The 18,052-nt window shown below is 40.4% G+C and overlaps 1 protein-coding gene across 1 annotated transcript in view; it reads right to left on the minus strand.

Moving 5' to 3' along the window:
* Positions 1–1,255: 1,255 nt before the first annotated feature.
* The window catches only part of ppp3ccb (protein phosphatase 3, catalytic subunit, gamma isozyme, b), a 20,775-nt gene continuing 3,978 nt past the window's right edge, over positions 1,256–18,052 (minus strand). Inside the window, 14 exon segments of the mRNA XM_054612121.1 lie at positions 1,256–2,805; positions 2,808–2,954; positions 4,465–4,491; positions 5,839–5,936; positions 6,713–6,797; positions 7,894–7,971; positions 8,980–9,105; positions 9,210–9,304; positions 10,197–10,274; positions 12,102–12,241; positions 12,414–12,559; positions 12,697–12,808; positions 15,244–15,368; positions 15,638–15,835. Of these exon segments, the coding sequence (XP_054468096.1) occupies positions 2,777–2,805; positions 2,808–2,954; positions 4,465–4,491; positions 5,839–5,936; positions 6,713–6,797; positions 7,894–7,971; positions 8,980–9,105; positions 9,210–9,304; positions 10,197–10,274; positions 12,102–12,241; positions 12,414–12,559; positions 12,697–12,808; positions 15,244–15,368; positions 15,638–15,835 (1,484 nt within the window). The 3' untranslated portion in view covers positions 1,256–2,776.

An 18,052-nucleotide genomic window follows, 5' to 3' on the forward strand; every position in this document is an offset into this window, starting at 1 on the left:
CTAACAGTCAATAGATGTTATCATCTCTAACAGTAAATAGATGTTATCATCTCTAACAGTAAATAGATGTTATCATCTCTAACAGTGAATAGATGTTATCATCTCTAACAGTGAATAGATGTTATCATCTCTAACAGTGAATAGATGTTATCATAACTCATCCCCGGGCCTTGAGTTTGACACACGTGCTTTAAGCCATCGATGACGTCATTGATCAATAGTGAACATTATTGATTACTGGTGATAAACCACACAGAGTTTTAACAGGAACTACTTTCTACCAAAGACATAGTCCCAATAAAACATGCGTTGATCCAATACATATTTTAATGCTAATTATTAATCAATAACTATATAATCTATATCAGCTGATACAATGATACATTGTCTCTGAAGCAGAGATCAGACAAACAAAACTCCTTTCACCTCCTTTGTGTTTTATTTTAGAGTTTAAATGTATTTTTATTAATCTTTATTAAATGTATGTTAATTTCCCACATTTTTGTCTTTGAGAATCTGCAGCTGATTTATTAATTTATTGATTAACGTCAGTGTTTTGTCTGCAGAACGTAAACTTGAGGATCAAAGACAGTTTTATAAAAGTTAAATTGATTTTAATGCTTTTTCCTCTTAATTCAGTTTGTTTGTCCTCTCTGGTCTGTTAAACATATCAAACATATTTATTATTATTTGTTAATTATAGAGTTAAAAGCAGAAATTTTAACAAAATGTTGCATTTGAGGTTCTCAGTATTTTTGATGAATTGATTTATTTATTTAAATGGTATTTAATTTATTAAAACATTTATTTGACTTTTTTATTGTAATTTTCTTATTTTTGAGTTCTATTTGTATTTCCTTTTCATTTATTGTCTTTATGTTATAGTCCAATAAACCAATAAACCACGTTGATGTCTGTTTGAACATTTATCAGAATAAAGATCCAATAATCCGTGTTGTACCTGAACGCACCGCCACTTTACTCTGATGTTGTTACTACATGTTCAACCCCCTCATCCTCTTCTTCATCCTCTTCATCGTCGTTAACCTCTGCTGTTCAGGAGCGGCTGCAGGTGAGGAGGAGGAGGAGGAGGAGGAGGAGGAGGCGTTGCTAGGGAACATGTGGGCCTCCTCCACAGAGGAGGAGCTGGAGACTCCTCTGTGGATGGAGACACAGAGCAACGCCTCTGACTGGCAGCTGCAGAGACGCGTCCTTGAAAGCAGCATTGAACAGAAACACGGGCAGCGCTCACTTTTCAGTTTTTTTTATTTGAATGGAGTGAAACATCTACAGAAATGAGAGGCCTCGCGATACATCCACAAAAAGTTCTCGGCTTTAAATTTAGCTGTAAAGAAAAAAGAATGATTGAACTCTAAACGTTTCTGTACATTCTGTGAGATATGTTCTGAGAGAACAGAAGTCAGAAACGAGGCCTCGAACCCACCACATCCCCAACAGAAAGAAAACCACCATTACATGAAACCAGCTCCTCCACGGGTTCTAAAGGGTTCTAAAGGGTTCTTCTCTCTATTCAGACCTGGTTCTGATGTTTGTGGTTCCAACATTTGACTCATCTACGTTTATATAGCCAGACAAACAGAAGCTCCTCTTTCTTTAAAGAGGAGCAGATGTTTCAACAGCGTTCAGACAGAAAGATCTCATTTCTCTTAAAAATACTGCAGCCTTCAGGCCCCTAAACGCATCGGGAGACAGAAGGTTGTGGGTTCGTATCCTCCTGTAATAATAATATAGTTTATATAGAATAGTAATAATATACTTTAGTCCTGAACTAAGGTGACGATCACTATTTCTGGTTTGTTTTAAACTCGTCAGCTTTCCTTTGAACGACGTCTCACATTTGTTTCTTGAAGTCAAACGTCATCAGAACAGTTTGACATGTAGATCCCAACTCAAGGGCCACTTACTGACTTCTTCTTACTGACTTCTTCTTACTGACTTCTACTGGAGCTTTCAGCCTCGTCATCATGGTCATCATTCAGAGAAACAGGAAGTGGTCCTTGAGTTCAGATTTAGATTCTTCAAACCTGAGCAATGAACCAGAGTTTAAATGAACCAGAAGAACCCTTTAACTCTCCTCCTGCCCCCCCCACCCACCTCTGGATAATTAACCCTTAATCTATATGTTGTAAAAAAAAAAAAAAAAAAAAAGCATCACATTGAAAAGAGGGAACAATTAAAATGTACATATATAATATAAATGTCAATACTCGCTCCTCAGAGCTCAGTCACACTATCATTGGCATAAGAAAGGATGGGCGTTATGCAGTCTGACTCTGTGTGTGTGTGTGTGTGTGTGTGTGTGTGTGTGTGTGTGTGTGTGCGTTCATGCATGTGTGTGTGGGCACGGACAAAGCATTATCTCCTCCCCGCCAAAATAAAACGCTGCAAGAAAGGTGCCGTCCCAGAAACCAACAGACTGTAAAGTGGGTTTGCCTGCACTGGACCAGACCGGACCGGATCAGACCGGATCAGACCGGATCAGACCGGACGGTGGTGATTCAGTCGGTTTCTTCCTGTTCAGTCCTCAACTATGATATTTAATAGATGATGAAATAAATTAAGCGCGGTGAGACTCGCTCGGACCGAACGGCCTCCTCTCCTGCTCCTAGGAGAGGAGGGAAGGGAAGGAAGCAAGGAGAGGAGGGAAGGGAAGGAGGGAAGGGAGATAAAGGGTGGAGTTAAAGGGTGGAGCTAAAGGGGGGAGATAAAGGGTGGAGGTAAAGGGGGTAGGATGGGGTAGGATGGGGTAGGAGGTCTAGGCCTGTGCGTTGGTGCCGTTCTTGTCGGGGGTCCGGGGCTGGCCGGCAGGTTGTTGGGGGGCGGGGCCTCCTGCTTGCTGTCCCGGCGGGGGGGCATCCTCTCGTTGATCCGGTCCAGACCTCGAGCCTCCTCGAAGCTCTGGATCTTATGCTGAGGGTTGAAGCCTTGAATGGCTGAGAGGAGAGCAGACACACAAACAACCATGAGGACATGAATGAAATACTGTTAGGAGATATTTATTAGATTATATCAGATTAGATTTAAAGAGACAACGACTACGTTTACATGAATGAAATACTGTTTGTGTGTGCAGAGTGTCTCAAACTGCATTAAAAACCTGAATTTGATGTTTACATGTAAACAGAACATAAACATATCAACAGAATCTGATGTTTATAAGTCTTATTAGTGGAATATCAGTGTTCATGTAAACATAGTCAGTTATTACTGGTTTATATATTTAGACAGGATACTGGGAGCACTGGTCAGACCAGCAGAGAGAACTTACTTTAAAACAGGACAAGGAGAGCATGAAGACAAAGAAACAGACTTTTAGTAAAGGGACATTTCACTGTTATTGTTATTATTGTTAGAATTATAACAATTATCATTATTATAATGCTAAAAACAATGTTAGCTTACTGAACTAAAACAAAGTTAGCTTACTGAACTAAAACAAAGTTAGCTTACTGAACTAAAACAATGTTAGCTTACTGAACTAAAACAATGTTAGCTTCCTGCATTAAAACAAAGTTAGCTTACTGAACTAAAACAATGTTAGCTTACTGAACTAAAACAATGTTAGCTTACTGAACTAAAACAATGTTAGCTTACTGAACTAAAACAATGTTAGCTTACTGAACTAAAACAAAGTTAGCTTACTGAACTAAAACAAAGTTAGCTTACTGAACTAAAACAAAGTTAGCTTCCTGAAATAAAACAAAGTTGACTTCCTGAACTAAAACAATGTTAGCTTCCTGCATTAAAACAAAGTTAGCTTACTGAACTAAAACAAAGTTAGCTTACTGAACTAAAACAAAGTTAGCTTACTGAACTAAAACAATGTTAGCTTCCTGCATTAAAACAAAGTTAGCTTCCTGAAATAAAACAAAGTTGACTTCCTGAACTAAAACAATGTTAGCTTCCTGCATTAAAACAAAGTTAGCTTCCTGAACTAAAACAAAGTTAGCTTCCTGAACTAAAACAAAGTTAGCTTCCTGAACTAAAACAAAGTTAGCTTCCTGCATTAAAACAAAGTTAGCTCCCTGCATTAAAACAAAGTTAGCTTCCTGAACTAAAACAAAGTTAGCTTCCTGCATTAAAACAAAGTTAGCTTCCTGCATTAAAACAAAGTTAGCTTCCTGAACTAAAACAAAGTTAGCTTCCTGCATTAAAACAAAGTTAGCTTCCTGCATTAAAACAAAGTTAGCTCCCTGCATTAAAACAAAGTTAGCTTCCTGAACTAAAACAAAGTTAGCTTCCTGAACTAAAACAAAGTTAGCTTCCTGCATTAAAACAAAGTTAGCTTCCTGCATTAAAACAACAGGATTTAAAGAGACAGCCTCAGACACATATTGAGTAATAAGAGAGGAGCCTTTGTAAACATTGTGAACTCCTCCTCATGAGCTAAAGCTAGCTACAGACTGAGGACACAGAGCAGACAGGGAACAGACGGTTGCGTACCTCGTGCCTCCTCTGCCTCTACGGTGGCTGTGTAAGCGTGAGTAGAAGAGCCATGCCCAAAACCAAAGGAGAGAGAGTGGGAACGTTAGCTATCAATGCATTCAGTCAGTCCTGTTAACATCAACATCATCATCATCATCTTCATCATCATCACAGCCCTCCCTCCATCCGCCATGGGGTCAGAGGTTAGAGCACGACTACACACCATCATCATCATCAGAACAACAACGTTAGAGGAACAACATGTGGGAGAAGGTTGACACCATGCTGCTCTAGAAGAGGAACCATTAAAGACATCAGTCTCAGTCAGGACGTGTTTAGCCTAGCTTAGCATAAAGACTGGAAGCAGAGGGAAACAGCTAGCTGGTTCTGTCCCAAGTGTGTACTAAATCATTATTTCTGATTTTAACCTCAAAAGGGTCGATTCATTTTAGAATGATGTCTGAATGATCAATAATCGTCCTTACACCTCACATTAAATATGATTAGTGTTCCACGAGTGTCCGACGGGCTGAATGATCTACCAAAGGCTGAATTACTATTATTATTACTACTATGGTTAAAAGAAAAAAGACACGTGTACACACACCAAAACTATTTAGAATAATTAATAAAACTAAAGTTAAGAGGACAAACTGTCCCTTTAAGTGCGTTTCTTTTTAATTATCCTTCAATCTTTATTTTATATTATTTAGATTACTTTTCCCATCATTTTTTCTACAAATATGTATATACTTATTTACTTTATTTGATATTTGTATTCTTTTATAAGAAGTTAGATTTATCATTTGCGATATGTTATATTGTTATTATGACTATTAAACTCATATATTTCAGTTGATTTCAGTTTCAATTAACCTTTTTTTTTTTTTTTTTTTTTTTACATCTATCTGTATTTTTTCCTTGTTCTTTCTTTAGAATCTATTTTTCATGCAAAGATGAACATGTTTATTTAAAAACTGTGTGTCTTTAAATAAAACCTACATTTAAATCATTAGATTGTAAATTATATATATTTTTTATAAATATATATATATCTCTCAAAAAGTTTGGACACACCTTCTCATTCAACTGCTTTGAAGAATCTAAAATATAAAACATATTCTGGTTTGTTGAGCATTTGTTTGTTTACCACATAATTCCATATGTGTTCCTTCATAGTCTGGATGTCTTCAATATTAATCTACAATGTAGAACAAAATAAAAAATAACCATTGAATGAGAAGGTGTGTCCAAACGTTTGACTGGTACTGATATGAAACCTCTTCATGTGTGTTTGTCTGTGTTGATAAAGTTAGTCTCTCAGTGAGTTCAGGCACAGGAAGTTAGCGTTAGCTCGTCTGTTAGCGTCTGTGTTTGTTGAGATGCTCTCACCGCTCTGCAGAGTTCTACGACCTCCGGACAAAACTCCCACCGGCAGCGTTCCTGTCGGGGTCAGACCCTTCAGCTGCAGCACACTCTCGTTCTCCTCTCTGGAAACACACACACACACACACACACACACACACACACACACACACACACACACACACACACACACACACACACACACACACACACACACACACACACACACACACACACACACACACACACACACACACACACACACACACACACACACACACACACACACACACACACACACACACACACACACACACACACACACACGATCAATGACCTGAGGATCAACAGGGATTCAAACATAACTTTATTAAACCATGTTAATAAAGACAGGAGTGTGTGTGTCTCAGACTGAGGACGTGATGAACCACAGCGTGATGATCTCTTCTCACATAAGAACTCAAAGAGAAACTTCATCCTTAAAATAACTTCAGCACACAATCATCTGTTCATCATTAAAGGACAGAATGATTGTGACACACTTCCACAGGAGGAAAGAGGACAATCAAGAAAAGTCATTAGCCTTTTACTGAAGTGGAGCACGACTGGAAAAAGATCTGTGGAGCAACAAAAACCAGCCTGACGTCTCTTTATCGGAAGATTAAAAACAGACAGCCACTAAAGAGAAACATGTTTCTATTATGACCCAATAGAGATAAAACATGTTTCTATTATGACCCAATAGAGATAAAACATGTTTCTATTATGACCCAATAGAAGCATGAATCAACAAACTAATGACACAGAGGCCAATTTAAACCTCATTATTCCTCTGAATGAGGTTGAACATAAGAAAACAAGTTTAAATTCAACCGAATCACTCGGACAGGTAGAAACTCACCTGAGCACAGAGAACACACGAGCCATCTTTCCAATCGCCCGGATCTTATTTCTGATCACCTCCTTCCTGACGGCTGGAGTTCCACCTGGACGACAAATAGAAAAGAAACAGAACAACAGTCAATCAAAGGTCCAGATGTTCTGTAATTCACAGCTGCTTGTAGAAACAACTGAAAACCTCCTGATGTTTGAAACAATCAGCTCATTTAAATCAGCTTTGAGATAAATTAATTATTTCATTAATTTCCTTATACTTGCTTATTGTTTTTATCCTCTTTTGAATAATTTATTTCAAATTGTTAACTATTTATTTTCTTATTTTAGTTTTTACTGTCTTTTAAATGTAATTCATTATGAGTTTTTTTATTATTTATGTTTTTATACTCTTATAACCCTGAGATCCTCCACAGCTGCTCTTCTATCTGTTTTATAAGCTTTACATCTTTGATTTTATTTCTTCTTTAATCTTTGATGATTTGATCTGATATTCAGACAGCAGTAACCCTCGTTCTCTCCCGTTTATGAAGTTTATGTATTCATAATCTGCTGCTTTAAGAGAACATGTCCTTTAACCTGCTCACGCCACAGCTTCCTCCGCTACATAATCACATTCAGTGATAGACGGCTGCTTCACTACAGGTCACCATGGCAACACGCCACTCCACCATCCGGAGAGCCTCTCTGCTAACATGAACACACAATGACACACGTAATGTGGATTCATCTGCCACAAAAATTGTCCCCAACAAAGTCTCTGTTTCCTGCTGTTTGAGGAGATTAATGAGCCTTTTTAAAACTATTCATTTCTGAGTTACCTAAAGATAACGAGTTATTGCAGCTTTAAACAGGAACCATTTAAAAGGCAACATGAAGACATGCATGTATGTTTTTAAATATCTATCTCCATTTACTTCCTTTTGTATAGTGTATTTGAGTTTTTAATTAAATGTATTATTATTATTTTATTAATATGAACGTAGGGAAAAGCATCATGTGGATTTGGTTGGTTTTTGTTTCAGCAGAAGATGTTTTATAACCAACAGAACCTGGTCTCTGCAGGTCCTCCTTCAGAGGAGACGATGAGTACCGTGTGTAAAGTCTTTCATTGACCTCGCTGAGTTAATGAAGAGAAGAACAGTGAGGTGTGATGATGACGATGATGAAGGTGTTACTTCCTCTTACCTTCACATGTGTCGTCTCCCTCTGACATCAGCTCGTCGTCTGAGCAGATGTTCAACACGTTCACCAGCATCTCTGTGACTGTGAGGAAACACCAGATATTCACGTTTGAGAAGCTGGAACCAGAGAATATCTACTGAAACAATTCAAATCATTACTGAAATAGTTGCAAACTAATCTTCTAGTCAGTGTTAAATAACTTAATTAAAAGGCAAATTTATCAATAAAGCACGCAAAGTGCTTTCACATAAAACATTAAAAAAACATCCAGCTAAAACAGAATCGAACAATAATGAAAGTTACAGAGTAAGAAAATAATCATGTGGCTTAATAAAAGTAACTCATGTACACACAGATCTGAGAACTCATAATGATGTTCCTCCTGATTCTCATTCTGAGAGCTGCTGTGTGTGTGTGTGTGTGTGTGTGTGTGTGTGTGTTTACATCTTCAGCTGGAGGAGGAGATGTGCTCTTCAGACTGCATGAACCTCACTGTGGACCTCACTGTGGACCTCATTATGAACCTCACTGTGGACTTCATTGTGAACCTCACTGTGGACTTCATTATGAGCCTCACTGTGGACTTCATTATGAACCTCACTGTGGACTTCATTATGGACCTCACTGTGAACCTCACTGTGGACTTCATTGTGGACCTCATTATGAACCTCACTGTGGACCTCACTGTGGACCTCACTGTGAACCTCACTGTGAACCTAATTATGAACCTCATTGTGGACCTCACTGTGGACTTCATTATGAACCTCACTGTGGACCTCATTATGAACCTCACTGTGGACCTCACTGTGAACCTCACTGTGGACTTCATTGTGAACCTCACTGTGGACCTGATTATGAACCTCACTGTGAACCTCACTGTGAACCTCATTATGAACCTCACTGTGAACCTCATTATGAACCTCACTGTGAACCTCATTATGGACCTCACTGTGGACCTCACTGTGAACCTAATTATGAACCTCATTGTGGACCTCACTGTGAACCTCACTGTGAACCTCATTATGGACCTCACTGTGGACCTCATTATGAACCTCATTATGAACCTCACAGACTCAGCAGCAGCCTCACCTTTCTCCCCGACGAAGGGCAACGACCAGGTGAAGACGTCCATGAAGTTGGGCAGCCAGTAGGGGTGGGGGGAGCAATTAAACTGACGGATGTTCATCACATTATTCTCATATTTCAGCACCGCCGCTGAGGACAAAACACACATTAACATTCTCTACTTCATGATGCACTTCCTGTCTCCTGTTGCCAGGGTTTCAAGGTCTCCTACCTGTTGCCATGGTTTCCCTTACCTTTGTTATTGTACACATCCAGGTAGTTAGGAGCAGAGAAGATGGTAATTAAAGAAGGGAAGCCTGTCGTCTGACTTTTCCTGTACATTCGATACCTGAAGGACAGTTTATACAGAAAATGAGGATTAAGTCAAATAAAGATAAGATTACATTAGATAAAGTATAATAAGATAATGGTCGAGCTAAAAGGATAAGATAAGAGATAACATTAGATAAGATTATAGATGATAGATTCACACAAATATAGTAACAACTGTGTGTGAAAACATCGTTTGAGTGGCAGAATTCACTCAGGAGGTCTGCAGCTACTGATTATAATTATTGTAAATCAATCAGTGTTCCCAGAGACCAAGAAAACGTCCTCAAAAGTCAAATATATTCACTTTACTGTCACAGAGACGTAAAAAACCCAGAATATATTCACATTAAAGAAGCTGGAATCAGTGAATTATATATTTTTTCTTTTAAAATTACTCAAACTGATTAATCGATTATCAATATAGTTGGAGATTTATTTAATAGTTGAGCACTTATCCAAGCACCTCAAAGGTGAAAAGCACCTTTAACTGAGCAGCGTCTCGCTGATCCTGTGATATATATATATAAATAAGGAAATATGCAAATATATATATTTGATGCAAAACCGTCCTCTTTCTATGTAAATGAACCTGAAAACAAACAGTTGACAAGGATCACTGCTGACAGACAAACACAGTTACATCATTATTATTATTATTCAGAGATGAATGAAGCCCCTCAGACTAATTTATTTTAGTATACTATATATAACAATAGATAATAATAATAATAATAACAATAACAACAATAATAATAAACAAGTTTACTTTTGGTTGTTTTTAAGGAAAAAAGAGAATAAGAAATGGAAAATAATATAAAACAGTGCATCATATAATATAAATACAACAATACAAAAACATAATTAACACAGTTTTATTAAATAGTAATATTACTGCAGGAAACACTCACCCTGCATCCTGAGCTTCATGAGCTCGTATTACAGACAACAGGTTGTTGTTCATCAGGAAGTCACATACTGCTGGGTAACTGGAACCACAGAAGAAGAAGAATGTGGTTACTGATGTTTAGCTGATGTTAGCATGCTAAATGTAGCTCTGAAGGTGAAGCCCCGCCCACTCACAGGTGAGGGTTGGTTACACATGTTGAGTTACAGTATAAACAACACTTCTGAACACCAGTTTTACAGAATGCTAATGTTCACCCTATCACCTACCCTCAGACAGCCTGTTAGCCCGTTAGCCCTATGCTAACTGAAATGGAGATACAATAATTGAATCATTCCGCTCATCTAAACTTTACAAATGTTAACGGACCAAATTAATCAAATTCTGATAAAGAAAGACAGTGATTTCACTGATTTCAATAAGGTAAACTAAGATATGAAACATTTGTATTATTGAATCTGTGCTCATACAAAGAGAGCGTGATGCTGAAGGACTTTAAAACAGCTCAGTCATTCTTTAAATGTGAAGAAGTCTTTGTTTCCCCGGCATAAAAGAGGAATAAGTAAAAGCAAAAGTTACAACAACATCATTGGTTATGGACCATAATGATTTTTAAACATTCAGTTTATCCTCCGGATCTCTGACTTCACTTCATCCAGACTGTATTGTGCTGCTGTGGTTTAAACAGGAAGCAGGAGTCCAGCTCAAGGGTCAGAAAAACATTTCCTTCATAACTTTTACAGACATCAGATGTTACATTTTCAGACTGTTTCAGTGTCCAGGTCTGGAGCAGAACGTGCTGGTTCTGGACAGTGAGTGGGACTCTGACTCATCCATTAGAGAACCAGAGTTTGACTCCTTTAACCGTCCTGCTGCTAAAGCAAACCCACAGCAGGATGGAGCGGCTTTGAACAGGCGGTGACCTCCATGTGGTGTCAACATGGTGGATTCAGTACAAATATTAAGACAGAGCAGAGAATGCTAATATTTATTTTCAGTATCCGTCTGACGGAGGATTTAACCGGCGTCGCTTATCCAGAGATAAGCCGTTGTTTGTAGAAGCTCTAATCAGCTCAGATTAACAGACTTTTATTCTGTTAAATGGAAACATTTCCAGCAGAGAGAGAGAGAGAGAGACATAGAGAGAGACAGAGACAGGGAGAGGGAGACAGAGACAGGGAGAGAGAGACAGAGACATAGAGAGAGACAGAGAGAGACATAGAGACAGGGAGAGAGAGACATAGAGAGAGACATAGAGAGAGAGACAGAGAGAGACATAGAGAGACACAGGGAGAGAGAGACAGAGAGAGAGACAGACAGAGAGAGAGAGAGACAGAGACATAGACAGAGACAGGGAGAGAGAGACGGAGAGAGACAGAGAGAGAGAGACAGAGAGAGAGAGACAGAGACATAGACAGAGACAGGGAGAGAGAGACAGAGAGAGAGAGAGACAGAGAGAGAGAGAGAGAGAGAGACAGAGACACAGAGAGAGACAGAGAGAGAGAGAGACAGAGACAGAGACAGGGAGAGAGAGACAGAGAGAGAGACAGAGAGAGACATAGAGACAGGAGAGAGAGAGACACAGAGAGAGACATAGAGAGAGAGACAGAGAGAGACATAGAGAGACACAGGGAGAGACAGAGACAGAGAGAGAGACAGAGAGAGACAGAGAGAGAGACAGAGAGAGAGAGACAGAGACATAGACAGAGACAGGGAGAGAGACAGAGAGACAGAGAGAGACAGAGACAGAGACAGGGAGAGAGAGACAGAGAGACATAGACAGAGACAGGGAGAGAGAGAGACAGAGAGAGAGAGAGACAGAGAGAGAGAGAGAGAGAGAGACAGAGACAGAGAGAGAGACATAGAGAGACAGAGAGACAGAGACAGAGACAGAGAGAGAGAGTCGTACCTGTAGAAATACGAGCATCCTCTCACACTGTTGTGGGTGAAGTGTTCCTGGGTCTTCTCTGATCCGTAGTCCTCTCCCGGGTCGGACCACAGCAGGTCACACATCGGCCCGAAGGCTGGAGGTTCTTTGAACCGGTCCAGCTTTAACAGACAGAGAGACACAGTTTAAAGCCCAGACACTGGTTTAGACTACACATAGAATATACTGTTGAAAGGGTTACAAGGGGTATTTAAGGGCCATATATATCTATATATATATAGATATATATAGATATATATATATCTATATAGATATATAGAGTTCATGTGATACCTTCCGGATGTCGTCCAGACAGGTGACCTCGGGGCTCAGACCTCCGTGAACACAGAGGAACTGCTGGTTGAGGAGAGCCGCCAGAGGCAGGCAGTCGAACGCGTCCATACAGGCGTCATAGACCCTCTCAGAGTACTTTATTTTACCTGCACACACACACACACACACACACGCGCACACGCACACACACACACACACACACACACACACACACAGGTCACACACTAGCACACACACCTGCTGTACAGTTTGCTTTAGAGGTGGAGGCTGTTTGAGGACTCACACTCCTGTTTGAAGGTGAAGTACTCTGTGAGGTGCCGGCACTCGTGGTTGCCTCTGAGGAGGAAGAGGGTGTTGGGATGGTTGATCTTCAGCGCCCACAGGAACAGCACGCACTGCAGGGAGGCGTTCAAAGACCAGTTACAGTGACGGTAAATATGATCTCACACTCTGGACCATGAATCAAAAATGACAGGATGTCATAAAGGTAAATATGATCTAGTGATCCTGGTGACTGAACCGGACCAACATGGAGCAGTTCCTGTTCTTTAAAAGAGGAAGATAAACATCCCATAATTCATCTCTAATATCTATTTATATTAATGTGAAACATCTCCTTCAAACTACTGGATTTATTCTAGTTTATCACCAACACTACATTTTACAGATTACATGTGAACACATCATGATAACATTATAATTTACCTTCAACCAATACTCATTTTACCTGAACGTTAGCGGTGCTGCTAACGTTACTAGCTCTCCTCCTGTTAGCCGTTAGTGGTGCTGCTAACGTTACTAGCTCTCCTTCTGTTAGCCGTTAGTGGTGCTGCTAACGTTACTAGCTCTCCTCCTGTTAGCGGTGCTGCTAACGTTACTAGCTCTCCTCCTGTTTGCCGTTAGCGGTGCTGCTAACGTTACTAGCTCTCCTCCTGTTAGCCGTTAGAGGTGCTGCTAACGTTACTAGCTCTCCTCCTGTTAGCGGTGCTGCTAATGTTACTAGCTCTCCTCCTGTTAGCGGTGCTGCTAACGTTACTAGCTCTCCTCCTGTTAGCCGTTAGTGGTGCTGCTAACATTACTAGCTCTCCTCCTGTTAGCGGTGCTGCTAACGTTACTAGCTCTCCTCCTGTTAGCCGTTAGTGGTGCTGCTAACGTTACTAGCTCTCCTCCTGTTAGCTGTTAGCGGTGCTGCTAACGTTACTAGCTCTCCTCCTGTTAGCCGTTAGTGGTGCTGCTAACGTTACTAGCTCTCCTCCTGTTAGCGGTGCTGCTAACATTACTAGCTCTCCTCCTGTTAGCGGTGCTGCTAACGTTACTAGCTCTCCTCCTGTTAGCCGTTAGTGGTGCTGCTAACATTACTAGCTCTCCTCCTGTTAGCCGTTAGCGGTGCTGCTAACTTTCATCTTTAATTCTATCGATAAAAGAAAACTATCACGTTAACCGTTTAGGATTTACAGCCACCTTTGAAAAGAACAGGACGATTGTCTGACGGTTTCATGTTCTCTTGTCATTTCAGGACAAACTAGGCAGATAAAAGCTTTGTGGTTGATTCAAAATGTTGAATTTGCATTTGTTAGCTGGCCCATGGAGCTCTCAGCGAGAGGACCAGAGAGGTGTCAATGGAGGTGAAGGAGGCCATTAATATTCTGAACAAACTAAAAGCAGAAACATTAGGATTCAGAGAACGAGTGTAAATATCAGAACGTAGACGTCCTCATGGAAACTATCAAACTGAGCTTTCTGCATTATTGAACAAGGATTTAAAGACAAGGTGATGAGTTCCTGTTCTGATAAATGAACTTCTAAAGTGCGTTTAGTTTCTTTCAAGAAGCTGCAGCACGACTGAAAGACGTCACGCTTCACTCCCAAACAAACCCACTCCTCTCAGCTGTCACTCTGGGTTTCTGCAGCAAACCACCTGTTTCTTTTGAATGTTCCCTTTTCTGAAGGCGTCCATCTCACAGCTGTTCATCCAAAGAACAACGAGTGGAGATATCTCATAATATCTTCATTTAAACGTCTTTATCAGACTCTTTAGAGACAAACTGAAGTCAGATTTAAACAGGTCTGCTCCTCCTGATGAGCAGGAATCCATCAGAAGTCTTTACTCCTCTCATATTTATATATATATATATATATATCTTTATTCTCTCTGTCACAACTTCTCTTATTTCATGACTCAATCTATTATTACTCGTCGTTTTGATTATTTTAATTATTCAACACGAGTAAGAGATGTGTGATTAAATGTATTTACATGTAATCTGATAAACTTTGATCGTCTGTTTCAGTTCATAGAAGATCTTAAGTATCAAGTACAACCTTTTATTATTTAAGAGTACTATAATACTTCCTGTTTACAGCAGCACTGCATACCCCGTGTACCTGAAGAGTCATGTGACATTCATGTTCAGGCCTGTTATTCTGGAAATCATTTGTAAAACGATGCAGAAACACTTCCTCAGATTCATGAATGTGGTCTGAGATGAAGGACTTCTATAGTAATCTGGTTCAGTGGAGCATCCAGACTGACAGGAGTCCCACCTGATTCTGAAACACTCAGTCCTTCTCAGAGAAAACAGGACACAGGCGTGTGTGCACATACACTAGTGTGTGTGTGTGTGTGTGTGTGTGTGTGTGTGTGTGTGTGTGTGTGTGTGTGGCAGGCAGCAGACAGAGTGTCTTTCATTTCCCACCACTATTTAAAGACGCTCTGCTAAGCCCAGCCGAGCAGCGGCCGGCTCTCCAAAGGTCTGTGTGTGTGTGTGTGTGTGTGTGTGTGTGTGTGTGTGTGTGTGTGTGTGTGTGTGTGTGTGTGTGTGTGGTCTACCTCGATGCTGAAGTAGCCCCGGTCCACGTAGTCTCCCAGGAACAGGTAGCGGGTGCTGCTGGGGGATCCACCCACCTCAAACAGCTTCATCAGGTCAAAGAACTGTCCGTGCACGTCTCCACACACTGCACACAAAAAACACTGCTCAGCTCGTGTGTGTGTGTGTGTGTGTGTGTGTGTGTGTGTGTGTGTGTGTGTGTGTGTGTGTGTGTGTGTGTGTTTGTTTCTAAGGTTAAAGGTTGACATGTTTCTGATTGTTGGTCCGTCTGTCACTTCCTGTCTGTGGCCCTTGGTTCCTACTGAAGACATAGTTCTTTAAACTACAACAGTCGAATGTTTGGGACTATTTTCTGAGGCGGATGAATCCAAATGTGGTGCTCTGGGGCGGGTTTACCTGTGATGGGGGCCTCCACCTCCAGCATGCACTTCTCCTGGCGCAGGATGGCGGCTCCGTCGTTGATGATCCTCAGAGCCGTCTCCTCCTCCACACGGCCCTCCTTCACCAGATGGGCCTTCAGCACCTCCACGCTGGGCCTCCCGTCCACGTACAGGTCCTTCACCGACAGCCGGGTACCGGGAGGGTACGGCACCGCTACCGGGAAACAACGGGACAACCGGGTCAGAGTCGGGACGGTGAGACAGACACAAGACACACAAACACATAAACGCACACACAGACACACATAAACACACACAGACACACAAACATACAGACACAGAAACACACACACACACACACACAGAAACACACATGAACACACACACACAGAAACACACAGACACAGAAACACACATAAACACACACACAGAAACAACCACACATAAACACACAGACACACACACTCATTTGACTAATAAATACAGAGCTCAAATAAAAGAAACAGACTTCAGAACTGTTACAACAGTCAATAAATCAATATGTTGATTCAGAGAAAGAATAAAATCAGAAACTATCTTTATTCTTTTTTTAATGCTAAAGTTATGTTTCAAACCAAAAGCCCAACTCTCTGCTGGTTCCAGGTTCTTAAATGTGAAATGTTTTCCTGACTGAATATATTAGCTCATATATATTTTATTATATAAAGTTCAGACTGCTGGTGAGACTAAACCCGACATTTATTATTATATTATTATCATTACTCCTCATAGTTTTAACTTGATGGTACTGGTCCCAGATCACGCCATCATGAGGTTTCACCACCATGACGGCGTGTTGAGGCTCGACCTGAAGACAAAGGAGGAGTTCGGCCCCCGGAGGAAATACCAAAGATCTTAACTCAGAACAACGGCGTGAGAGGCTGAAACAATAAATGTTTCTGTTCTGAAGGAGTGCCGTTTCTACGGAACAACTCAGTGTCTTAACACGTTCATCAGTCCAATGTCGTTATGAACGTTTGACTAGAACGACAGGAGAAAATAAAAACTGAGCTTTTTAATCTTTATTAGAAATCAACATAGTCCTTTAATATTGATTATCTGCTGACACTGAGTCAAATCTGATACTTATACCAACATTAATATTGATGAAATATGAATCTAACAGGCTTCAACCTCGGTTCTTTAAAGTGAATCTAAAGCTTCATGTCTTAAAGCTGCATTCTCTCTGCTGTCCACCAGGGGGCGGCTCCTCTGGTTGTATAGAAGTCTATGAGAAAATGACTCTACTTCTCTCTTGATTTATTCCCTCAGTAAACATTGTAAACATGAGTTTATGGTCTCAATCTCTAGTTTCAAGTCTTCTTCAATACAGCATGATGTTCATTTAGTAAATGATGCTCCATTTAGAGTCAGACAGACCATAAAGCAGGGGATGCTTTAGGGCGGGGCTACACACTGATTGACAGGTCGACACCGGAGACGTATACGGCGTCTCTAGGTCACTCCTCCTCAGTCCATATATGGTCACTTCCTGTTCACTGGTTGCAAAAAACAAGATGGCGACGGCCAAAATGTTGTTCTGGAGGCTTCAAAACGTCACAAACCAACGAGAGACTTCTTATTAAATCTGTAGATACTAAATCTGAAACACCTTATCCAAAAACAGAAGGTATTTATTCTGAAATATTAAGTTTATTAGCTGAAATGATTGATCTGATATAAATGAAAGTTGAACTGATTTAATCCAGCGTGTGACAGACTGAAGCTTCTTCCTTCATAGAGGATATTTGGTCTACTTTCATCTTTCTCTTTTGTCCAGTCACAGAATTAACATGAATTATTGACAGCTGATATGATGTTTGTCATTTTAACCATGAAGATTTAGGACCTGAATGCTTCCCACACTGATCTCTGCTAACGATAATTAGCATCAGAGCTAACTGAACACGAGCAAAGCTAATTCATTTTAGAAGCTCATCTCTCTTATGAGTAGAGAACAGACGAGTCCAGGATCACGATCTGATCTAGATCTGCTTCATTGATCTGATGTAATCAGTTAGGGTTACTGAAGCATGAAGCAAAGATCAGCCTTGATATTGATCCGTGAGACCTTCAAGTCTTATTTCATTTATAGTAAATAATCACTATTTTAATGTTGAACTGGGTCGGAAAAGTAGTATTACAGTAGATGTGTTCCCTTGGCGGCGCTGTGTTTTCCTGTACTTCCCTGAACACAGCGTGTTACAAACAGAACTGATGCAAACTGATCACTTTACATCTATTGATGAGGACAGAGTCTAACTGTTCTTTACTTCTACAACACTCAGATGAGATCACTGCAGTCTGTCACACACAAAAAAGTATTTCAGAAGACACTTGCCTCGTGTCCACACACACCCTGGTGGTCTAGTTTAGAGTGAGGCTCTGAAAA

The sequence above is a fragment of the Anoplopoma fimbria genome, chromosome 14 (genome assembly GCF_027596085.1).
Source record: "Anoplopoma fimbria isolate UVic2021 breed Golden Eagle Sablefish chromosome 14, Afim_UVic_2022, whole genome shotgun sequence".
Taxonomy (NCBI): Eukaryota; Metazoa; Chordata; class Actinopteri; order Perciformes; family Anoplopomatidae; genus Anoplopoma; species Anoplopoma fimbria.